Source organism: Doryrhamphus excisus, linkage group LG4, assembly GCF_037039965.1.
Source record: "Doryrhamphus excisus strain RoL-2023G ecotype Guam linkage group LG4, RoL_Dexc_Guam_v1.1, whole genome shotgun sequence".
NCBI classification, from domain to species: Eukaryota; Metazoa; Chordata; class Actinopteri; order Syngnathiformes; family Syngnathidae; genus Doryrhamphus; species Doryrhamphus excisus.
This window is the reverse complement of record NC_136360.1, coordinates 19,708,370-19,734,152: the sequence shown is the minus strand read 5'-3', so window position 1 is coordinate 19,734,152 and position 25,783 is coordinate 19,708,370. Positions and strand designations below refer to the sequence as shown.

The 25,783-nt window shown below is 40.7% G+C and overlaps 1 protein-coding gene across 1 annotated transcript; it reads left to right on the top strand.

Moving 5' to 3' along the window:
* Window positions 1–1,251: 1,251 nt before the first annotated feature.
* On the top strand, window positions 1,252–16,094 carry slc34a2b (solute carrier family 34 member 2b). The gene is made up of 13 exons (XM_058073075.2): window positions 1,252–1,340; window positions 3,896–3,949; window positions 4,027–4,161; window positions 4,233–4,361; window positions 4,431–4,574; window positions 7,619–7,730; window positions 7,790–7,985; window positions 9,953–10,048; window positions 10,169–10,280; window positions 11,362–11,529; window positions 13,178–13,294; window positions 15,219–15,343; window positions 15,408–16,094. The coding sequence occupies exons 2-13, from the start codon at window positions 3,904–3,906 to the stop codon at window positions 15,936–15,938; spliced, it is 1,911 nt and encodes a 636-aa protein (XP_057929058.2). The 5' UTR covers window positions 1,252–1,340; window positions 3,896–3,903; the 3' UTR covers window positions 15,939–16,094.
* The last annotated feature ends 9,689 nt before the right edge of the window (window positions 16,095–25,783 follow it).

Genomic DNA, 25,783 nt, shown 5'->3' with positions numbered 1-25,783 from the left:
GATCCGGCCCACCTCCACCTTTGGTCCGGCCCCCTGAGCAACACCAAATAAATACCCCTCCCCCCTCCCAGAAAAAAAATCCTTGACTCACCCCGTCAAATAGAGCGGAACAATGGCAAAAAGATTAAGTAAGAAAAAAAGCCTTAAATTGTCTTCAGTGTTAATGAAAACTAATGTATTAGCTTCATGACGATGCTAAATTGTATGTTGGATTTGTTGAGACTCAGAATTGTCTTCATTTGTTACATTAACATGTATGTTTGCTTTTCTGAACACCTTAAATCCTCTTCAGTTGCCAGAAAACTGCGTTACAAAAAAGTCCATTAGGCTCGTTGAAAACGCAAACTTGTCGTCTGAGGTGTCAAAAACATGTACCCGAGCTTTAAAGTCACCATAACGATGGTAAAATGTCATCAATGGGTTGATGACGCGTTTGCTTGATGGAACACCTTCAATCCTGTTTACACACATAAAAACACACATTAGCTTCACAGCCACCCAAAGTTGTCTTGGATGAGCACGGAAACATGTACGTTGGGTTCAATGACACTCAGAATTGTCTTCAGGGCTCACAAGAACTCACATGTCATCTTCTGTGGTTCCGAAAAAAGTCTGTTGGGTATGTTAGCATGTTAGGTTTGACTAGGACGTTCAATTGTCATGGCTGGGTTGGAAAAGACGTGCGTGAGGCTCGTTGAAGACTGTCAAATGTAAACTGTTCGGTCTGTTCGGTTTGTCAAAAACATATGATACCTTGCAAAAAAATACAATCAATCATAAAATGATATTTGTCATAACTATATGATTATTAGGTGCTTGAATTTTGGGGTCAGTGTAGCCCTCAGTGTCCACCCAGCATTTTTTGTCCAATGCATTCAAGAATGGGAGGTGTTCAACTAAGCTCCACTAGGGGGCAGCATGTTGGAAGCGCTTAAAGTCCATGAAAGTCTATCACCTCTTTCCATCCTTTGAATAGCTGCATGGTCACGTGATCGCACGCAAGCATGCACGTGTGTGCGCTCCACCTTTGCACCTAGCGCGACATCCGTGCACGCTCCTGAAGCCGCTATAAGAGCAGCCGGCAGCCCACGCTCCCTGCATCAGGTGTCCCGAGTGAAGTGTCCCTCCCTCGGCCTCAGGCAGGCAGAGCTCCGCAAAAAAAGCCGCAGGTGCAGCTGCAGGTGTGCGAGACCACCCTGCCGCCCACCTTCTAAACCAGGAGCAAGTACACGACTCCTCCCCCACTCCAACCTCCAACCGGCAAGAGCCTGGCGGGCCTCCTTTAGACAGTTTGCATTTAAAGAGGGAACAGGTTCCCTTTAGACGCTGCAGCCGCTCAGGTGAGTTTTACTGACATTTTACCTGTCGGAATGATTCATTAACTTATTAACCAGGTGTGGTCTTTTTCTACCAATTCATCGCAGAAAACCGTAGGAAGGTTAACTTGTTTCTTTAAAACCAAATATGTTTATTTTTGTACAGTTCACTTTTGTCAGCTTGTGTTGTTTAGATTTTGTGCACTGAATTTTTAATGAGATGAGTGCATTTTGCTTTCACATTTTGATTCTATGAAATTTAAAAATGTGTGTGTTTTGAAACATCCACATCCACAGTTTTTTACAATTTTTTTCCTACTTTGAAATTTTACAAACAGAATTTCTAAACCTTACAAATGTTATTCTGTTTAATTTTCTGTATGATCTAAAAAAACTTCAAAACATTATTTGAATTTTTATCAATTGAGGAAAAAGCGGTAGAAAATGAATGAATGAATGAATGAATGAATTTTTATTAATTTTTTTAACTACTGTATTTAAACAAACATGAACATTTTGTGTGGGATTTACACTGTGAACATTTAATGATAGCTGAATAACTGAATTTTTATATACTATATTTTTTTTTCCACAGAATTAAAAAAACATTTTTAGTCAACAAAATGATTAAACATTACAACATTATTCATGATTTATTAGTTTTACTCAGAGTTTTTATAAACTTAATTTTTATTTTTACTCGGAATCAACTGAATTTTAACATCCCATAATTTAACAAACTGAATTATTAAACGTTTATCATTTTTATTCAGCGAAATTTTCTACATTACCTTATGTAAAAATAAAAACAAAAACATACAAATAGATTTTTTCTTACTCTGAATTTTATAAACTGAATTATATTTTTTTAGTTCTTAATCAATTAATATCAACTAATATCAACTGAAACACAATATTTTAATAAAATTATTAAACATTACGCATATTCAGTGAAATTTTGTGCTTGATGTATTTCTTTTTAAATTTATTCCCCTTCATTGAGCTGCCTCACCATCTGCTTAGTTAACGCAGAAAATGTTTCTTTTTGGTTATGCCACCAGAAAATGGTACCACGATGTCATAAACCACAGGAGTTCAAAGTGTGTCCTGGGTTCCATTTGCAGCCCATGGTTTAAGTTTTATCGGCCCGTGGCCTATTCAAAAAATATTATTTAAAAACATAACATAACTCATAACATAACAAAAGTTATGTTACGAGAATGAAGTCAAAATGTTATGGGAATAAAGTCATGATTTGGAGCTCAAAAGAGTTGGAAAAAATGACAGCAGAAATCTGCATTTGTTTTTACAACTCCAAATATTGAGAAAAAAAATGTTTGATTGTGATGAGAAAAAAAGTTCCAATTTTACAAGGATCAACTTGTATCACTTGTATCATGAGAAAGAATAATGTCATTTTAGTAGCACAAAGTTTAAATATTGAAGAATAATAGATTTTTGGATTATCGGATATTATGGGAATAGAATCAAAATATTATGGGACTGAAGGCATGATATTAAAGAAAAAAATGACAAATAGAAAGTGGAAAACATTGGAACATTTTGAAAAAACAGCAGAAATGTAAAAGCTGTAATTTTACAAGAATGAAGTCAAAATCTTAAGAGGAAAAAGTTAGATTCTAACGATAAAGGAAGTCACAATTTTGTTAGAACAAACTTATAATATTCACGCTCTACAGTGTGGCTGTCAAAAGCTTGACACCATGTATGCAGAGACACAGGCGGGGTACAAATAAAAGTGTTTTAATATTGTAAGCAAGGGCAGGTACTCACACTTGATCAAAGAATGCACAAAAAAAAATTGGCAGAGAATAGGGCTCTGCGAAAATATGACACATCCGGAGAGTAGCAACAGGGGATAAAAACATTCAAATGACAACAAGTTGAGTCTGGACTGGTGGCCAGTCAATCACAGGGCACATATAGACAAACAACCATTCCCACCCACATTCATACCTATGGACAATTTGGAGTGGCCAATTAACCTAGCATGTTTGTGGAATGTGGGAGAAAACCGGTGTACCCGGAGAAAAGCCATGCATGCACGGGGAGAACATGCAAACTCCACACAGAGATGCCCCAAAAGGTTGTAATATTGGTGGACCTCTGTGACAAAACAAAGTCCAGACCTGTACTGGTGGATGGTGTTTCTAGATTCATTTAGTTTAGTGCTGTTCCTGTCTTAGTTTTACACAATACATAATAAACAAGATACATTAGATTACATTAGGCTGTCATGTATTTATGTTTTACTCATGTGTTGAAAATCTAATGCCAAGCTACAGAGCATGTGCAACAATCCCGTTGCCGGTAGCCCAGGCTCCAACATTGTTTAAGAGATGGATTGTCAACCAGTTGCTAGTCTTGCGAAACCTGGTTCATATCTCTACAATCAATTAATCTCAGGACTTCTGACTTCTCAGGCTGGTTCTTATCCATCCAGGAGGCCGCCATCGATGCAACTGCATGTCTCGCTTGTCAAAGTGGACATTGGTTTATTGTTCACTACCCTACTGAAAACTAACCCAAACCAATGTTGCTGACTTTTGTGTCCCCAGATTGAGTCATGGGTCCCAGACCACAAGCAGCGACGGACCCCTCAGTCGACTTTGGTACATTCCCCCCTTTCGGGAAATTTCTGTCCATAGAGTTTCCCTTCTAGAACATGTGTATCTGTCTCATCCTGTAGAAGAGAAACGCGAGGAGGTGAAGGATGTAGCCATCCTGCCATTCCACTCCACCTTAGACCTAGTCAACGAGGATCCAACTCAGGTGGATCCCTGGGATCTGCCAGAGTTGAAAAACACTGGACTCAAGTGGTCAGGTGAGAGCTTCGTCGTGTGGATGGCGGCGGTTCCACATTGTGGTTGTGAGGGATGGCATTTCTTCTTGCAGAACTGGACACCAAAGGGAAGATCCTGCGCGTGCTGACGGCAATTGTGAAGCTGGCACTGCTGCTGGGACTTCTCTACTTGTTCATCTGCTCTCTGGATGTCCTCAGCTCGGCCTTCCAGCTAGTGGGAGGTGAGATGTCAGGGTGGTCCTGCTGATGATAATGTTTGTTGAGACCACCGCTTTGTTGCTTTTGCTCAGGCAAAGCTGCAGGGGACATCTTCAAGGACAATGTCATCTTGTCCAACCCTGTGGCTGGCCTGGTGATCGGAGTTCTGGTCACAGTGTTGGTGCAAAGCTCCAGCACGTCCTCGTCCATCGTGGTCAGCATGGTGTCATCTGGATGTAAGTGCTAATTCGGGTTGGTGAAAAACAGCAGTGTTGCCATAAGTTACGGTATATCGCTAGCTCTTATCATAAAGTATTTGACCAAAGACTACCTTTCTTGTTTATACAAACACCTGTTAGGTGTGTCGCCACTCTAAATCCTATTATTGCAAGGAGATGAATAAGATATGTAAATTAGGTGCCTGCAATCACAAACAGTGAAAGACTTTTCTAAAATAAGGCAAGATCACAGGTTCAATTTCAGAACAATGTCATGAAACTCATGGAAGAAACTAGAGCACTGAGCAAAGATACCAAATCACTGAGGGAAAAAAGGAGTTGTAACATGAAAATGTGGCCCTGCGTGCTGCTCTTAAGGAGACTAAAACCCTATGGACAAAAACAGTGCATTATTGATGATATCAAGGCACTACTGATGACAAGTACGAACATGGGCGGCATGAGCTCTGGCTTTGCTGACGGAGTTTTTAAGTTTTTTTAAGTTTTTGTTGGGAACATTCCTGACCATTACTCGTGTCAGTGCCTCGAATTACTCTGCTGAGAACTCTAATTCAGGACAAGGGAGGTCTGAACTCACCACATCAACAAACTGTAAGGAGTCGACAGCTGTTACAAAGCTAGCTAGCAAGCAGGCGGCTAGCTAGCTGGTGGCAGCTTTTAGCCTCCATAACCTCCATAACATCTCAGAGCCTTCGTGGTGAGAGACTATATTCGCTATAACAACGAACACTAAATATCAAAGACAGTCGTAAAAGCAAGCTAACAGGCTAACAACGGACGATGTTGACAAGGCATTGCTTAGCAACCGCAACTATGCGAAGATCCGGAGATCACCCCGTGGACAAAATAGTGAACCTCTCAGCCCAAGTACCTCAGATCGAAGTGTACCTGGGAGCTCGTGTAGCTTGGGCCGAAGCACTCCGGACACAATTATAGACACGGAGAAAGTCTTCAAAGATCCGCCGCCAATTCCCACCGGAAGCCATCTCCCCCTGATGCCGCAGCTGCTAACGGAGAGTAGTATACTAGAGATGCTATCGAAGCTGCTAAATATAGTGACGGGCTGAAGATCAAACCCAGGTCTTATGCCACGGCAGTCAGGAACAGCGAGCAGACGAAATGGACGTCACCTCAACGGAGCAACAAGTAGTGGATTTCTTAAAGAGGTAGATGTTGACATCGAATGCATCGACACTTGCATCCCACTGTATGGCAGGAACAGAACCATACCCGTCGTCATCGTCAAGTTCACTAACAGGAAATCCAAGACCGCTGTACTAAAACAAGGAAAGAAGCTGAAAGGTACAAATGTCTACATGAATTACCACCTGACGAAACGTAATGCTGAAATCACGAAGAAAGCACGTGACCTGAGAAAACAAGGAAATATTCAAGCTACTTGGATCTTTTCAGACCGGAAGATTTCCCCAAGAAATGAAAACAGCTAAGGTTGTTCCAATTTTTTAAAATGGTGACAAACACCAATTTACAAACGATCGGCCAGTCTCCTTACTACCACAATTCTCCAAAATTATTGAGAAGATATTCAACAATAGGCTGGATAAATTTATTAATGCGAACGAATTACTCTCAGAAAGTCAGTATGGATACAGAGTTAACATTTCTACTTCCATGCCACTGATCAAAATTACAGAGGAAATAACTATGGATCAGAGGAAGTGTGCAGCCACAGTATTCATGGATCTGACAAAAGCCTTTGATACAATCAATCATGACATCCTAATAACTAAATTAGAAAGGTACGGAATAAGAGGATTACTTCTGAACTGGGTCAAAAACTACTTAGCTGACAGGAAGCAATACGTAAAGCTAGGAGAATACACTATGAATACACTATGTTAAAAAGCCATAGCATTTCAGTATGAGTAAGACCCTCAAACAATGCATGAACGATGAGCGAATTCAAGAAACAATACAAGCAGTTGATGTTTGCAGTTACTGATAGTAAAAGTACCAGATGGAGGGGTAGGATTTAATAAGCTTTGCTTCTTCCTACTTCTTTTGGACATGTGGAACTGTGAACTGATTATGTGATGTACTCAGTTGTAATCTGATGCATGTTCAAATGAAATTAAACCATTACCATTACCATAATGTTGCCTTGCACAACCCTGTTGAGGAAGAAAAATAAGCAAAGGAAAATATCATTGAGTGAAAGAACTGATGGGTGGATCAGAATGCACAAATGACCAACATGTTTTTTGGAATGGGGGAAGAAAATATTCAGAATTTTTAAAGAAAATATTTTTTTCATTAGAGACCTCAGGAGCCATGGTTCTCAGTCGGAAAAGGGTGGAGTGCTCCATCCGGGTTGGAGTTCAAGTAGTTTGGGGTCTTGTTCACGAGTGAGGGAAGGTGGGAGCGTGAGGTCGATAGGCGGATCGGAACAGTGTCGGCAGTAATGCGGTCGCTGTACCGGACCGTCATGGTGAAAAGAGAGCTGAGGCGGACAGCAAAGCTCTCAATTTAATGGTTGATCTATGTTCCCACCCTCATGAGCTTAGGGTCGTTACCAAAAGAACGACATCGCGGATACAGGCGGCTGGAATGAGTTTCCTCCGTAGGGTAGCTGGACTCACCCTAAGGGTGAGGAGCTCAGTCATCCGGGAGGGGCTCAAAGTAGAGCAGCTTCTCCTTCACATGGAGAGGAGCCAGTTGAGGCGGCTCGGGCATCTAGTCCAGATGCCTCCCTCGTGAGGTGTTCTGGGCATGCCCAGCCGGGAGAAGGCCGGGGGCAGACCTAGGTGTCCTTCTGGTGGAGCTGGAGGAGGTGGGCTTCCCTACTGAGACTGCTGCCCCAGTGACTCAGACCCGGATATGTTTTTTTGATTAATTTTTTGGGGGGGTTGTAGTGCGGGCCAATCAAACAGCCGTATGCCAGCCCCCTGCACTCTCCAACTGCAATGTGACATGAGGAAAATGTGCTCAAGCTTGATTGAAAGCGTGAAATTGACTTGACTGGTGATGGAAGACTTGCTTGCTTACTTGCTTGAAGACTCACGCTGCCTTCATGTTGCTAGTGTTGGAGGTCCAGTCTGCAGTGCCCATCATCATGGGTGCCAACATCGGAACATCTGTCACCAACACCATTGTGGCCATGATGCAGGCAGGCGACCGCAACGAGTTCCGCAGGTAAACAACAACAAAGCAAAACAGCATTTGGCGTGGTAGACAATGTTTGTCACCTGCAGGGCCTTTGCTGGTGCCACCGTTCACGACTTCTTCAACTGGTTGTCCGTGCTGGTTCTGCTGCCCCTGGAAGTGGCCACGGGGGTCCTGTACAAGCTCACCCTCCTCATCATCGAGTCCTTCCACATCCAGACCGGAGAGGACGCCCCGGACCTGCTCAACATCATTACTGACCCCCTCACAGACTCCATCATCCAGGTAAGAACCCTCAATTTCAGTCCTGTCCTGACTCGCGTACCGTATTTGAATTACATTTCCCAATGTATGCTAGCCACCATTTCTTCAAACAATTTCCAGGAATTGTACCACAAAGGTAATGTTCATTAAACAACAACACACAAACAGTGTTTGGAGGACAAGACTTATATAATGACACTAATAGATACATGAAAATGTTGGTAAGCATACCGAAAGGGCGTAATATCCACTTCCCTGTGGAGTGTTTTCGAAAGAAAATGTCACTGTAGTAAAAAGTCACATTTGGTGTCCAAAAACGAGAAGCTCAGGGGATCATTCTAGCTAGCTAACTGCGGACAGTTGGGCAAAACCTTGAAAGAGCCAATGGAATGAGGTCGCACAGACTAGTGTTGATTCCTTTGTTCCTTGTCGCCTCAATTCGAAGGTTGGCCAACCCTACTTGACAACACACACGCTCTACACATCCATGTCAAGCCTGTGTTTTCATGGCATGTGTTGTCATGTCGCCATCGCACAACGATTTGTTTTTCTGGTTGGCTTTGAAAGACATTCATCAACATATGCTGATCACGTGTTTTTTTTTTACAGAAATCGTCCGATACTATCAGTGCCTGACCTAGCCCTGATTTAAATAGATATTATTTTAGATCTTAAGCTTAGCTCCACATATCTTTGACATCTTGAAATTATATATTACGTGGTATAAGGTGTGGACATCAAAATTCAACTGATGTGAATGTGATATTGCTTATTGGCTTTAAGACGGCAAGCTTTTGTTAATACTTTTTTATTATGGGAAAATGAGATTTTCCTGTGTCTTGGCAGTCAAACCAAGTAAAACCAAATATAAATCAGATATTAAATTAATTTATTATCAGCTACTTCTTAGAAAGTAGTAAAATGTTTGTATATTGTACACACAGTATGTGTATTGCTGAGGGGCTTTTCTTCAAATATGACATTTAACATGCAGAAAATAAAACAAATATTTTCAACAAAGAGTCACTGAAATTCTGAATTCTGGTAGCGCAAAAGGAGATGAACTGTTTTAGAGGAACATGATGGAAATAAAACCGAATAGCCTAAGAAACAAACAACCATTCCCACCCACATTCATACCTATGGACAATTTGGAGTGGCCAATTAACATAGCATGTTTTTGGAATGGGGGAGGAAACCGGAGTACCCGGAGAAAACCCACGCATGCAAACTCACACAGAGATGGCCAAGGGTGGAATTGAACTCGGGTCTCCTAGCTGTGAGGCCTGAGTGCTAACCACTCGTCCGCCATGCAGCCAATATAAGATCAAAACATTCTTTTTTTTCAGTCTTCATGAATTAAATAGAGGAATTGTGCTTCAAGAGATTTCTTCTTATTACAGAAATGTTGCGCTGCATTGACAAAACTGACTGGCTTCCTGTTGAACACAGTTTAGAGTGTTTTAAACATGTTTTCTATGATCTGAGTAGCAAAAATATTCAATTTATCACCACTGATTCATAGGTCACAGAAATTAATTTGTCATGGTCGGATCTGGAATGAAATGAGGGATTACTTAATACAAATGTAAAGGTGAGTAAAAATGTATGTACACAGATTTTCTATATCTAGATCTACTATATTGGGTAATAGGGGATTCAAGGTAACTATAGGGGTGTTTTATGTCTAGGTGGCTCTAATAATGGTAAAAAGTGTATTTAGAAGGCAGTAATCGGGTTTCTATGACTTATTTTCTCTCATTATGCCGTGAAAAATCATCAGGTGTGTAGTTAATAATTGTCCAAAATGAACATGTATGAATCATTTTCTGCAAATATGATGTCATTGTGGAGTGTCCGTGGTGTAAAGACTGACACAGCTATGTAAGTGGCAACACGTGGTACTGTAGTGGTACTGTAGTTTCCAATGAGAGTATATGTAACACTGACTTTGTGTTGATGGAGGTTTTATGTTCTTTCTTCCCTAGCTGGATAAATCTGTCATTACTGGCATCGCCACTGGGGACCCGGAAGCCAGGAACAAGAGTCTGATCAAAATATGGTGCAAGAAAAAGACCAACACTGTAAGAAATAAAAAAGAAAAAACAGGATGGTTATCTCTGAAATAAAACGTGGCATACGATGACTGCTGAGTTCCTTCCCAATGGAAATCATGTGACCTCTGCCCGCTTTTGATCACCAAGACTTTCTGGAATGCCACGGTGGAGACCTGCCCCGCCGGCGCCGTCTGTTGGGAGGAAATTAACCAAACGTGGACGGAGATGAACACGACCTGGACTGACTACCAAGAGAAATGTAAGCTCACCTCCCTCACTGAATACCTAAAAAACAAAACAAAATAAAGTTGTTCTGGAAATATGAGAGCACCGAGAAAGACCACCTACACAGAGACCTGCTGGTGCTTCAGGACAATGAGCACCTCTCACGTGCTGACTCAGCACATTCCTTCTGCCTGCTCAATAACATTCTTCATGCACTCTGGCGCGCGTGCACACACACACACACGCACAAACACACGCACAAACGCACACAGTAAACACAACCTATGGATCTATTCACTATTCAAAACTTGCTTTCAAATAGGGGTGTCCTAAACTTTTCCAGCAATGGCCACATACGTAGTGAAATATGAAATTATACAACTTTGAAAAAAGTGCATCTCAGCTTTGTCACATGAAAAAGCCTATTAATAACATCAACTTCCCTCTTTGCTCTTTTTCAACCATTTTCCCGATTTTTTTCTCAAATGTTCTTTCTCCATAATCTTCTGAAATATTCTTCTCTTGATGTTATGACTTTATTCCCAAAATATTGACAATAATATTTCCCCTAACCAAGCTGTCCCAAAATGTTTCATTTTGTATTTTAGTTTCGCTTAATAATATTACTTCAAAACAAGACAGTATTTTTTCTTCCATTTATCAACGCTATGCTACTATATGATAATATTGTTTTGTCGTAATATTACCAGTTTATTCTCACAAAATTGGAACTTTTTTCTGTTAATATTTCTGTTATAATTTTATTCTCTTAAAATTAAAACTCTTCCTCAACCTAAATTGTCTAAAAATTACAGTTTGCCGTTTTTTTCTTGTTAGATTATAACTTCTTTCTCTTAATAATTGGACTTTATTCTTGTAAAATTACTGCTTATTATTCATTTTTTGCTGCTGTTTTAGCTTTTAGCTAGTTAAATTATATTTTTCGAATGTACCACAGGCCAAGTAAAAAAAAAAAAACAGCCACAGGCAGCAAATGGGCCCCGGGCTGCATTTTGGAGCAGTGCTAGTCGATGAGTTAAAAGTCGTAGCTGTCAGAGCCGACAAGAGGGAGTGAGCTTCCATCCAAATGTCACCTTTGACCTGTCCCCTTCCAGGTACACATATCTTTGTCAATGCCAACTTACCCGACTTAGCAGTGGGCCTGATTCTGCTGGGTCTGTCCCTCTTCATCCTCTGCACCTGCCTCATCCTCATCGTCAAGCTGCTCAACTCCATGCTGAAGGGCCAGGTGGCGTTGGTCATCAAGAAGGTGCTCAACACAGGTGAGCTCTCCAAATCCTCTTCAAGTTCAACAAAAACCTGTGCCTCGTGTTTATCCAAAAATAAATTCTCATTGAACACCTGAAATTGTCTTGACACCTACCCTTTGTGGACTTATGGTGCCAAAGATGTATTCTAATGAAAATAATAATAATGAAAATATTCTGAGAATAAACATTGAGACCGGATATCGGGTTTGATATGCGAGAGCAGTTGCATGATGATTGGACAAGAATAAGATGGATAACATTCATTCATTCCTTCATTCATTTTCTACCGCTTATCCTACTGCTTATACACGAGAGGAGCCTATCCCAGCTGTTTTCGGACGAGAGGCGGGGTACACCCTGGACTGGTGGCCAGCCAATCACAGGGCACATATAGACAAACAACCACTCCAACCCACATAACCCACATTCATACCTATGGACAATTTGGAGTGGCCAATTAATCTAGCATGTTTTTGGAATGTGGGAGGAAACCGGAGTACTCGGAGAAAAGCCACACATGCACGGGAGAACATGCTGGATTGTAGAGATGTGCACTAGTCAGTCTTTTAAAAAAACGGCAAAACAGTTGTCGCAAATGCTCCACTCTGAAGATCAGAATGGATGTTAATAAACTAGCAACATGCTAGCATTGGCAGCTCGCTAGCTCGTCACCAAGAAGGACTTTTAGCAAAACATATGTACAAATTATCTTATTTATTTTGTATTGTTCCACCCTCGGCCATCTCTGTGTGGAGTTTGCATGTTCTCCCCGTGCATGCGTGGGTTTTCTCCGGGTACTCCGGTTTCCTCCCACATTCCAGCACCCCCGCGACCCTTGTGAGGAAAAGCGGTAGAAAATGAATGAATGAATGGATTTTGTATTGTGTAAAAAAGACTCAACATGAAACTAAAAGCACTAAATATGTATATAGAACAACCAATACAGAACCACCATCAACCAGTAAAAACTTGGTTTTTCAGAGCGCTTGTGCACATTAGCACCCAATAAGGTAATCAAATCTTATCTTCATGCATTCTAACATAGTATCAGCATTTGGGAGCAAACATGATGTGAAAGCAAAGGGGGGAAATACAGCACAATACAGCACAGTACATCTTTGGGAGTTACATGGTGCGTTGAAGGAACAAACAACATATATGTACATGCAAAACTGGGGAATTTTTAACCATTCGGGGTGTCACAAGATCCTGTGCATGCATGTCTGTTTTCCTTGTTTTCCGCCGACAGAGGGCCTTTTTGTCAGTAATACAGTCTCTTTGTCTGGGTGGAGGCGGGGCCGCTAGCATACACAGAGAGTGCAGAAAGGTGTAACACAATAGAAATTAAATTACAAGACTTTTAAATTGTACTTTTTTTTAAAGGTAATGTTAAAATCGTATCTCGTAGACATAGGTGCCTGATGACACCTGATGAACAAAAAGAATAATAAATAACGGGAGTGTGCCTGCTTGATTGTCACCTGCTTTGGTGGTGATGCTTGATGAGCAACGCAGGCAAAGCCAACTTCCACCTCACCTTCGGGTCCTCCAAGTCCTGACCTCTAAGTCCTGACTTGAGAGAAAGTCAGGAACAAAAGCACACTCTCATCAAACTGCCTTCATCACAATCACCCCTCTCTTTCTCACTCTCTCTCCACAGACTTCCCCTTCCCCTTCGCTTGGGTGACTGGCTACATCGCCATCCTGGTGGGTGCGGGCATGACCTTCATCGTACAGAGCAGTTCTGTCTTCACCTCAGCCATAACGCCTCTCGTTGGTGAGTTTGCTTCCCTCCAAGGTTTGCTTGGACTGAGCACCACCTCACGATATCTGATTTACGTCACAACCAGAAGCTTGCTACCTGCCTCAGGTAGCCTGGACACCCACCTTTGCATTCTACTGCCCCCCCCAGCTTTGAGTCGGGAACAGGAAGGAGCTCAAACAAAAAACACAAATCAGGATGTCCAAAGTGCAGCCCGGGGGCCACTTGTAAGGTCTAGCTGCTTTCCTATTGGGCCTGGGCACATTCTTCAAATATCATTTCACAAGAAAGCTTCATTTAAAAAGAGCAAAAATGAAAAAATCTGCAGTAATTTTACAAGAATACTGTCAAAATATAAAGAGAAAAAGGGAAGTAATTTGACAAGAATAACATCGTAATTTTATGAGGAGAAATAACATCCTTTTGGTAGCATAAAGTTGAAAGATGTGAAACAAACAAAACAACAAATACAGTTGACATTTTTGGAAAATTATTTTGCAAAAAACTAATATTGACACTCCAATAAAATACATTTAAAAACATTATTGAAATACTTTCATAATTATAGAATTAATTATTAAGAGAATAAAGTCAAAAGATTAACAGAAAAAAGCAAGAAAAATTCATAATTTTACAAGAACTTTTTAAAAGTCATAATATTAGGATAAACAGACAAAACTGTCCTTTTTGCAAATTTAGGTTGGGGAAAATCATTATATCACAAGGTCATAGTTATGAGAAGAAAATGTACAACAAGAAAGTAAAATATTTTACTTTTTGTTTTTTTTACTCACAAACATTTAGAATTTAAAACCAGTATCATAAATAAACAAATCTTATATTTAGCTGACATTGTAATTAAAAAAAGACATAGAAAAAATAGGACAATTTGCAAATCGCATTAAATATGCAAAAACAGTGGAAATTAGTTAGAGTATTGTAATAAAATAATATTTACTGTAATATAATGATTAATTTCTATGTATTTTAATGTGTTATAAAAGAGGAATAAAATTACATTGAGTTTCCTCAATTTGGATGAAATGTTTTATGACTACTGCCCTATATTTTAGGTATTTTCCTTTGTACATTTCATGAAGGAAAGGTGCATTGAGGCAATTCTTTAATAATAATCCTTTCTGAATGTTCTTAAATAGGCTTTTTACTAACAAACTTTTAGAATTTAAAACCCGTATCATAAATAAACAATTATTTGGAGCTGACACAAATAAACAAAAATATGTTAATGTGAGAGGACTCGCTCACATTTTGTATTTGCTGAACGTTTTGTGGGTGAGTTTAAGAACTAACATGCTAATAATAAAGAAAAATGGTAGAAAAAAAGGCTCGCTGACTGTATTTTTTTAATAATGGCTCAAAGTTCCCAAATTGATATCCTTTTACATAAAATTTGATGTAATTATCATTGTAGTTGCATTTACCTCAAAGAGATTTCCCCTACTTATTATAGATAAAAACGTATTTCTATCTACGATTAAATGCAATTAATTGTGTGTTAACTATGGATAAAAATTGCAATTAATCACGATCAAATATTTTAATTGATTGACAGTCCTAGTTGAAATATGATATTGGTGAAATAAACATGTTATTTTATTGAAGTTGTAATATAAGAATATTCTCATGTGACAATAAAGAATTAAGAACAAAGTTTAAATATTTGGAAATGTTACAAAAAACAGCAAAAATGGGGGCAAAAATACTGAAGTTGATATTTATAATAGGCTTTCTCCCTTATGACAAAGATGAGATACACTTTTTTCTTGACGTCTACATTATTTAACTTCTTAGCACTGCTTTACAAAATATCAAAGGGGCACAGTGGCATTCTTTCATGTTTCACACAGTATGTGGTCCGGCTGGAGGAAAAGGTTCGGACACTCCTGGTGTACCTAAAAGCCTTGTCTTGTCTTGCTAGGTATCGGAGTCATCAGCCTGGAGCGGGCGTATCCTCTAACTCTGGGCTCAAATATCGGTACAACCACCACCGCCATCCTGGCAGCGATGGCTAGCCCCGGAGAAACGCTCGCCAATTCACTGCAGGTGGGACGACAGTGATATATATTTTTTTGCTATTCTGAGATCTAATAGTCTTGTCTCTTGGTAGATTGCCCTCTGCCATTTCTTCTTCAACATCATGGGCATCCTCCTGTGGTATCCCATCCCCTTCACACGCGTGCCCATCAGGCTGGCGAGAGGTTTGGGGAACCGCACAGCCAAGTACCGCTGGTTCGCCGCCCTCTACTTGGTCCTGTGCTTCCTGGTGTTGCCCCTCACCGTCTTCGGCCTGTCGCTGGCCGGCTGGCAGGTCCTGGTGGGCATCGGGGTGCCCTTAATCGTGCTGGCCATCTTTGTGGTGATCGTGAACATCATGCAGTCCCATTGCCCGCGCTTCCTGCCCCGCTTCCTGCGCACCTGGAATTTCCTGCCACGGCCCCTGCGCTCACTGGCGCCCTGGGACACCGTGATGACCGCCACCCTGGGCTTCTGTGGCCACTACTGCTGCTGCTTCTGCAGGTGCTGTGAGTGCTGCCAGAAGGGCCAGAAGGACAAGAAAGAGAAGAGCCTGGAGTTGTACGATAACCCGGCACTGACTGTGGATGACGACCCCAAGGTCATACAAGGAACCCATCTTTAATAAGCAAAATGTGCTGTCATCACGTCTGAGACATTCATATAATTGCCATAAGTCACAGGTGTCAAATACAAGACCGGGGGGCCGGATTTGGCCCGCAATATTATTTCATGTGGCTCACAAAAACCTGCAAGTAAACAATGCACTGCTAAAGAACACTTATGTTTTAAATTATTTTATGTTTTTTAGATATATTTTAATGTTCTTATTATTTTTTCAAAAGTTTTTTATATCTGTATATGTATTTTCATATATACCTTTATTATTGTATTTATTAACTCATATACAATAGATTTGTTTTTATTATTTTTTTAAATGTCCATTCATCCATTTTTCCCATTTATCCTTCAAAAATGTAATGTATGCTTTATATACCACAAAATATAATTAATATAATATTTTTATATATTCATTTTAATGATATTTTGACTAGTCATTTTTCATTTTTTTAATAGATATATTATTTTTTTATTATTATATGTATTATTTTTAATATTATTTGTATGTATATTTACTTTTAAAAATATATTTGTATTATTATTGTATTATTGTGTACCAAAAAACATTAAAAACCATAATATAATTAAAAAGAAGAAAGAACAAGAAATTAAAATCATCATAACATTAACATCATAATAATAAAACAACATAATTTAAAAAGTAAAAGTATGTCTGTCTTTTTGATGCACATGCTTTGCTTCCAGGCTTTGAGGGCCACCTGAAATGATATTGCTGGCCAGATCTGGCCTCCAGGACTGGAGCTTGACACCTGTGCTCCTAAGTGAATCTACTCTGCACTGCAATCATGATACAAGTGTGGGGCTGCTATGAACTCCAACCACGAACACTGGAGCTGCTCTTTGTTGTCATCAATATCCACGTTGGTCTACAACACTCCGATCGCTTGCTACTTTTTAAAAATCCTCTCTGTACGTTTAAGAAATGATTTCTACTCTAGAATGTTAAATGTAGCATTAACATATTTTGTATTTAAAAGTGGATCATATTTGTAAATTAAAAAATTACTATTTTTCACTGAAGAGCCTTTATGGATATTCATATTTAATACATTGTTGCCATTTAATCAAACTGTGGTGAGACCCGCCATTGTTTGGTCTAGAGACAGTGCCATTGAGGAAAAGACAGGAAGCAGAACTGGAGGTAGCAGAGATGAGGATGCTGAGGTTCTCATTGGGAGTGACCAGGATGGATAGGATCAGGAAGGAGTACATGAGAGGGACATTACATGTTAGAGGCCTTGGAGATAAAGTTAGAGAGGCCAGACTGAGTGGTTGGGATAAGTCCAGAGGAGAGATATTGAATGTATTGGTAGAAGGATGCTGCCAGGTAGGAGGTGTAGAGGAAGACCAAAGAGGAGGTTTATGGATGTAGTGAAGGAGGACATGAGGGTAGTTGGCAGAAGACAGAAGACAGGGTTGGATGGAGAAGATTGGTTTGCTGTGGCGACCCCAGAAGGGAAAAGCCCAAAAAGGAAGAAGAAGCCGTCGTCATTGAATAGTTATCGTGTATGTTTGTGTAAGCCACTAGTGGCCAAACCTTTTTCTCCAGCAAGGGCCGCAAAGTGAAATATTTTCCAATATACTTAAAAGTTATATATATTAAGAATATGTGCTGTTTTTTTCATTTTCCAAATAATTCAACTTTCTTCTTAAGTCATTTTTTTCTGATATGACTTTCCCTCCAACCTAAATTTACAAAAATAACTTAAAAACTGTTTTTTTTCAATATTTTAACTTGAAGCTACTAAAAAGATGTAATATTACAACAAGAAAAAAGTAGTGCATTTACAAGAATAAACTCATAATATTATGAGGAAAAACTATGAAAACACATATTTCATAATACACAAATTACACAAATATTAGTCAATGACAACACAACTGAACACAAAATGCAGTTTTTAAATTAAACGCTTTATTATTAAGGGAGAAAAAATCCAAAGCTCCATGTCCCTGTGTGAAAAAGTGACTGCCCCCTAAAGCTAATAAGTATTTGCACCCCCTTAGCAGCAACAACTGCAATCAAGCATTTGTGATAACTTGCAATGAGTCTCTTAGAGCGCTGTGGAGGAAGTTTGGCCCATCATCTTTGCAGAATTGTTGTCATTCAGCCACATTGGAGGCTTTTCCAGCATGAAGCCTTTTTAAGGTCATGCCACAGCATCTCATTGGATTCAGGTCAGGACTTGGACTAGGCCACTCCAAAGTCTTTGGTCTTTGGTTTTTCTTCAGCCATTCAGAGGTGGACTTGCTGGGTGTTTTGGATCATTGTCCTGCTGCAGAATCCAAGTTGGTTTCAGCTTGAGGTCACCAACAGATGGCCAAATATATTTAGGTAAACAGCAGAACTCATGGTTCCATTTGTCACAGCAAGTCTTCCAGTCCTGAAGCAGCAAAACAGTCCCAGACCATCACACTACCACCACTATATTTTGCAGTATCTGCTTTCCCAAAGGTTTTGGGGATCATCAAGATGATTTCTGGCAAAATTGAGACAAGCCTTAATGTTCTTTTTGTTCAGCAGTGGTTTTGGTCTTGGAACTCTGCCATGCAGACCATTTTTGCCTAGTGTATTTCTTATGGTAGAGTCATGAACACTGACCTTAACTGAGGTAGGTGAGGCCTGGAGTTCTTTGGATGTAGTTGTGGGGTCTTTTGTGTCTTGGGATTATCTTGGTAGGCCGGATGCTCCTGGGAGGGTTCGCCAATGTTCCATGTTTTTCCATGGCCATTTGTGGATAATGGCTCTGACTGTGGCTGGCTATTGTGTACACGTGTGTGACAAAAAAGTCAGGAAGGGGCAAACACTTTTCACACCACCACAAGTAGGTAAAAGGTTGGGACACCCCTGGTGCCGAAGGTATACTTTGATTGCAAATAATGCAGAGCGAGTTGCTGCTGAGCATCATCATCATCATCATCATCATATAGTATAGCGAGGGTGATAGTGCCAAAATGATAAGCGCCTTCATATCAGATGTGCCTTTGAACGGCAACTTTGGAGTGTCACCCAGCCACCTCCACGGCTCGTCTAAGGCAGATAAAGCTGACTGGCAGCCAGGAGAAGAAAGAGACTTGTGTTCTTGCACGTTTACAATAAAAATGTTTCTGTGACAGCGGGTCCAAGGTTAGCAGCTACGTTGATGGTGCTGCTCACTGCCCTTTATCAGCTCCACGCCAGCGCCAACCATCGCGGACTTTCATCTTTTATTGCTGTCATCTTTGCAACAATTACAAAACATTCTCCTCATACAAAAATAACAACGCTCATTGGCTTCAACTGAAATATTTTGATTAAATGATGATTAACAAGCTATAAAAGCTGTAAGAAGTCCACACAAGTTCAAGTGCAGGTCGAGCCATGCTTTAATGCACATTTTCTTTCAGTTTTTATTTAAATAGCAAACTTACCTTTCATATGCACAGCATATCTTTGCACATTGCAGCACGCATTGAAAAAAAAACATAAAAACTAAATATGTGATTAATTGGTTCCACATTTGACTGTGATACATGAAACCTCCGCTAGGAGGATTTGTTACTAATAAATGGAATATTTTGGTAGTTAAGGCCAACAAACCTGTTTACCACCTTGTAATACACTTTTTAACAGAAACATGAACTTACATGTCTTTTCTGTAGATAAGATATAAAAACAGATACAAAAAAACAGCTCAGTACTGCACCTATATTAAAACACCCCCAAAAACCTCCAACAAGGTTTCATGGTTCATGATAACATGTAATACTTGCAGTATTTTGGCCATTTTAAGCATTATTGGAACATCCTTCCTCAGGTCATTGATATAGAATATATCTATAGAAACAAACATCTACACCTAGCGTGAAAGAAAGACTTCTGGGGGATTTTAGCCCATCATCCACCATCCTCATGTGAAACATATGGAAAAATATTTCTGTGCATTCTAAAAGGAGAAATGAGTTAGCATGAGCCAGCAACCACTGCATGTCATAGGAGGCACCTACTTTGAAACCCTCTAAAATGTAATACTAAAAGTATCTTGCTGCATTTTAATGATTCAACTTCTTTCCATTGATTTCACAGAGCTCGCTGATTGGACGCTTGTTCAATCAAGAACAGTAGCATAGAGTATGTGGGGTTGCTATTATAGTCATCACGGCAGACTTTGTGGGAGCCGCCGGCAACGCTGCCGCTGACTACAACCAAGGCTACCTTTGGACAAACCAGGAACCAGAACCGTATCTTTTTGAGCCTCCCTATGTAGAGAATTAGCTAGAGGTTTTAGAAGCTGAGCAGACAAGACAAGAACCTGAACCATTTCCCCATATGAAGGGGGAGATAGTCAGAACCGGCAAGACTAAAAGTGGAGCTTGCCAAACCATGCTGACAGAAATTGAGTAATTCCGCTGTCCTGAGTGGCATACAGTGTTACCATCGATGGAAAAGCTTTGTGTGTATGGCAAGCAGTACTTTGCTCCAAGAGATCACATCACATTGAAGGAAGAATTGTTAGTGCTAACAAACACTGTAGCGATTGAACCTTCTTTCCACCTATCCAAAATAAACTGGAAAAGACGCCTCTGACCAGCTGGACCATACTGTCCATAGAGTATTGATTGTGATACATGGAGCATATGGAGCGTTTAAATAAACGGTGTTACTAATGCCTTTACTTTTTTCAGTGACAGGTAATCTAACTAACTATTTTCCAGACTATAAGACACACTTTTTTTCATAGGTTGGCTGTTCCTGCGACTTATACTCCAGAGCGACTTATAAATGAAAAAACTGTTTATGTCACATAAAGACTGGACACGTTTTCTGTTCATGTTTATTTTTTGTGTAGCTGAATAACCATTGTGTTAGCATATCTTACACCTATTCAGCCTGTTCTCTATTCTTTTATTGTTCCTTCTTGTTAGATCTTGTTAGATTGTTCGATCTAGTAGTTTGTATAATAAATTACCAGCAAAAAAATGACTTATACTCCGGTGTGACTTATGTATGTTTTTTTCTACCTAATTATGCATTTAGCATGCATTTGGCCTTGTGCAACTTGTACTACGGAGCGACTTATAGTCCAGAAAATACAGTAATTACTCTTACTGTCAGCGTAACACCATTACCATTTCCGACACCCTGTTACTGCACATTACTGACACCGCCTAAAAATATATCACCAACTTCACAACTAATCTGTAGTGCAGTGAGAGTGTTGCAGAGTGATAACCAATGAGGATTGGCTCAGGTTTAGTAAGATTGCGTCTTCGGCCAATCAGAGAACTTGGGTGGGCGGGTGTTTAGAGCACGTCCAAAGTGCGATACAGCATAGCGAGAAATGGCGAGTGAGGAGGACTCTCGTGAGAAGACAGTGTTTGCCAAATGGAAGTAAAGACACTACGTTAACCCTGTTGATGTCAAAGGTAAAATGTAAAAAAACGAAAACAACTTTGTCCACGTCTTGTGTGAGCAACTCAAACCTACAGAAACACCTGTTGACTGCAATAAATTCATCCTCTGTAATGGGGGCGGGGGAGGTTACTGGTAACTAGTTACTTAGTAACTCAGTAAAGTAAAGTAACCAGTAACTGTAACTAATCACTTTTTTAAAGTAACTGTCACGCTGCGCAGTGACATGTACTTTTACTCTGTGTGCTGTTTGGGGGTACGTCCAGGTTTTGTTGTTATTTGGACTCTTACGGCTCTCTTTGTGCATCTGCAGATGTGGACCTCCCTTGAGTTGGGCGGAGCTACCTGACGGGCGCAGCTGTTGCCAATCGTCCTAATTTCCGGTCTCCTTCTTAAGGCACTGAGCTGCGGCAGGAGGGTGCTGGATTATTCCTTTGTGGACGTGACAGACCAGCTCCTAGCTGTTACCCTGCTCCTGTGCCCATTCAGCGCTGTTCACGTCTCTGTCACGCACCCTCCTACCCGTCCGGTAGCCCGCGTGCTTCTAAGACTGCTTTCTTTTTCTCGTGGTGATTTGTGTTGTGCCTGCTTGCACTCAGTAACGGAGCCCCCTCTTTTTGGTGCTCCGTCGCCTTTAGTTATTTGTATATACTCGACTGGACTATTAAAGCCATAAAACCTTACCTGAGCCTGCGGTGTCCTGCATCCTGGGATCTGACTTCCGCGCCACGTGGCCAAGCATGACAGTAACGTGCCCAACACTGTTGATATCACAGTTATATACACAGTCCAGCTAGCCGTGTATGAACAAATGATGGAATGTGGGCTATAGGAATGTCCAATATTGACTTTGGTACCTTCTATTATCATGGGAAGATGAATTCACTATACAGGAGGATGTACGTGCTGGCAAAACCCTCAAGACCTTGACATTTGTGCTCTACTTAATGGCTAAGGGCGAGCATCCCAGAGGCTTTGTCTAAAGTGAAGAGCTAACCAACTTCAGTAGAGTCAGAGCAGCCAGGAAAGCTGAAAGGAGGTGGGCTTCAACTGTGGTATCATCCTGGCCATGTCAACATTAGAATGTCCATCTAGACAGCATTTTTTTAAACATGGGTTTTCATTATAAGGGAAAAAAATTTAATACCGACGTCTACCGATACCACATTTTGTATGCAATATGGGTGTGCTGATGATATCGGACATCCCTAGTTCATACAGTATGGTTGTTCTTGTTCCCCCAGTCAGTACTTTTTGGCTTATTGTCACAACCTTCAATAATACTCGTGCGAGGCGTGATTTATAACCTAGCATTAACCTTTCAAAACTGACAACACGGTACCCACACCAGCAATTGGTGGGAGTGGATTGAGGCATGAGTGACGCTGAGACATCACTCCCAACGTGTATAGCAGGGCGTTGTGTTACTCCGCCAGAAATATAAATCTTCGGTTCGCTGCTACAATAACATTATCGCTGTAGCTTGCTGAATATACAGATCATATGTAAATATGTTTTTTGGGGCTTTAAAGTCGGAATAGGTGCCTCCATGACATGCAGTGTTAACAGTCTCATGCTACCTATTTCAGATCTTACATTATATGCAAATGGAGCATTGTTAGGACTTTTTGGAAGCTTTTTCAGAAGGCTTTGGAGGCAGAATGGTGGTTTCTATTGTACAGTAATGAGCTGTAGCTTTTGATCTGTTTTTATATCTTTAGAATGCACAGAAAAGAGAAAAACATGCATGATCATGTCTCATGTAGGGATGAAAAAGTGCAATTTTCCTTTAACTATACAGCAGGGGGGGAGCAGTGTCCTAACTTTTCAGCTTTGTGATGAAGGTGAATGAGCTTATTATTAGTTGGAAAAAAAACATAATTAGAAGTTAGCAAACAGGTTTTTTATGTCTTATTTTCTCTTATTATGTCCGCTATGTTGGGTAGTAGGAGTGTAAAATTCAAGTGTGATTTCATGTCTAAAGGGATGATTGATTGGTAAGTGTCACAATATTCCACAATATTGGCAAAGATCCACGTATCACAGTCGGGTCTGGACTGCGATAAAGAAGGTCATTACTGTATGACACATGTACAGTAGACGGTGAGATTTGACTTTACTTTTAGTCTTTCTGGATATTTCCACTGAGCAAAATGTGGGCTATTGTTCATAACGTGTTTTCGTAGTGCGCCGAGGCACATGCATGAGCAATTGAATTTATTTAAAGGAGAATATCTCACATTGGGCTTTGTTGGACATGAGATAAACCATTGGTGTCTGCTTGTAAAAAAAATATGTCCTTACTCTAAATTTTGACCTTGATTTCAAATATTGAATCTGGCTTGGATACCAGTCTCGGCCAATTGAAAAGGCGTCACGCTGATAAATGAAAAGTATGCGAGTAAACGTTGGGTATCGGCACAACGTGAGTGAATGAGCGAGCGCACAATGCCAGGTCCCTTGGGAATGTTATCAGGCGCCTTATTGATTGATTTAGCGCACTATCACCGGCTGAAGCAAGGTAGCGTAAGGCAAACATGACAAACATACTGATGGAACAACCTCCACACAACATGGATGTTGCACATTCGAAAAATCTAATTCAAAAAGAACCCCTCCCACCCACTCAAAGTTTAAATTACAGTCCAAATATTGTGTTTAAAGACATAATTATGAGATGAAAAATTAAATAGTTGAAATAGTTGGAAAAGGAAAAACAACAGACATTTGGCAAGAATAAAGTCAGCTAAGAATTTTCTTCTTATTAATCAATAAGAAAGGAGGTGGGCTTCAACTGGTGGGCTTGTCCTGGTGCCAAGTGCACTTATGGACATCCCTGTGTTCGAATATGGTGTTAGTTACGGCCAAACTGTGGTTGGCACAGAAGTCCAGTAACATCACGCCGCACGGGTTAAGATCAGGGAGGCTGTTCCTCCCAATCACGCCCCTCCAGGTCACACTGTCATTGCCCACATGGGGCGTTGAAGTCTCCCAGTAGAATGATGGAGTCACCAGCTGGGGTGCTTTCCAGCACCCCCCTGATGGACTCCAAGAAGGCTGGGTACTCCAAGCTGCCGTTTGGCACGTATGCACAAACGACAGTCAGGACCTTTCCCCAGCCTGAAGGCTGACCAAGGATGACTCCGACACAGAGGCACCAAGCTGGGGGGCTTATTAATAAGCCCACACCAGCTCGCCGCCTCTCCCCTGCAGCAACTCCAGAGTAGAACAAGGTCCAGCCCCTCTCGAGGAGTTTGGTTCCAGAACCCAAACTGTGGATCGAGTTGAGTCCGACTATATCTCGTCGGAATGTCAAAACCTCTCGCACAAGTTCAGGCTCTTTCCCCACCAGAAAAGGGACATTCTATGTCCCAAGAACCAGATTTGGCCGTCAAAGAGGTGGAGTTTATGTTATTCATGCTATGATGCACACCTTAAATATTGTTTGAAATATGAAATGGTAATATTTATTTTAATCAACTGTTGTTGCTATTTTTGTTTCAAATAATGGTGCTGCTTATTATAAAAAATCCATTCAGGTGTGTGGCCACGCACATGTTGGGGGATGTGCTGTGTCACACGGTGTGGTGGAAGCTTTGGACTGCTGTGGAGGCACACGTTTTTCTTTTACCGTGTCTGATTTCTTGAGTTAAGCCTTTTGTCACAGCATTCTATAAAATAAAACCTTTCATTTTTTGCAACTATATGGACTTTGTGTGGATCTCATACATTGGACATGAGAAAACCAGGGCCTCACACAGAGGTGGCAATCTGCACCTACTGTCACGATCGGTCCTGGGAACTTTGCGGTTCGACCCCAGGATGCAGAGAACAGGACCAAAATGCAGGTAAAAGGTTGATTTTAATAATAATAATTGCAGCAACTAAGGACGCAAACGGACACATTATAATGATCCCACGCGGGGAGAAGCACACACGTGAACTAAATAGACCGGACAAATTAGGGACAGGTCAGAGAGATACGGTCAACCAAGGCAGACACGGGAAAACAGGAAGTCAAATACAAAACAAGTGTCCAAAACAGAAACCAAAGCAAACTGCCATGCCGGAGCCTACACAGGGCATGACACCTACATTAGTAAAAGAAAACCCTCTCCTCACGGCCTTTACATGTGGAACAAACCTTTGGAACACCAGGACTTTGAAAGAGGACTTTGCTAAGGAAAGGTGGGAGCTCCTCAATGCAACCTATTGGAACACCTTGCTGTGTCAAGCTAACTGCAGCTAGCAAGTGGAAAAGGCTTCTAAATCATAATAAAGATTCAGCCACAGTGGAAAAGCGGCAGGTGAAAGCAACAGTCAAAGCGATGGAGGATGCATTGCAAAGAAAAATAGGTGCAAGGACGTCGACGTTGGCTCAACTGACAAGAAAAAAGAACGAGTTGCTTTATTTAATGGATCATCATGGAAATTTG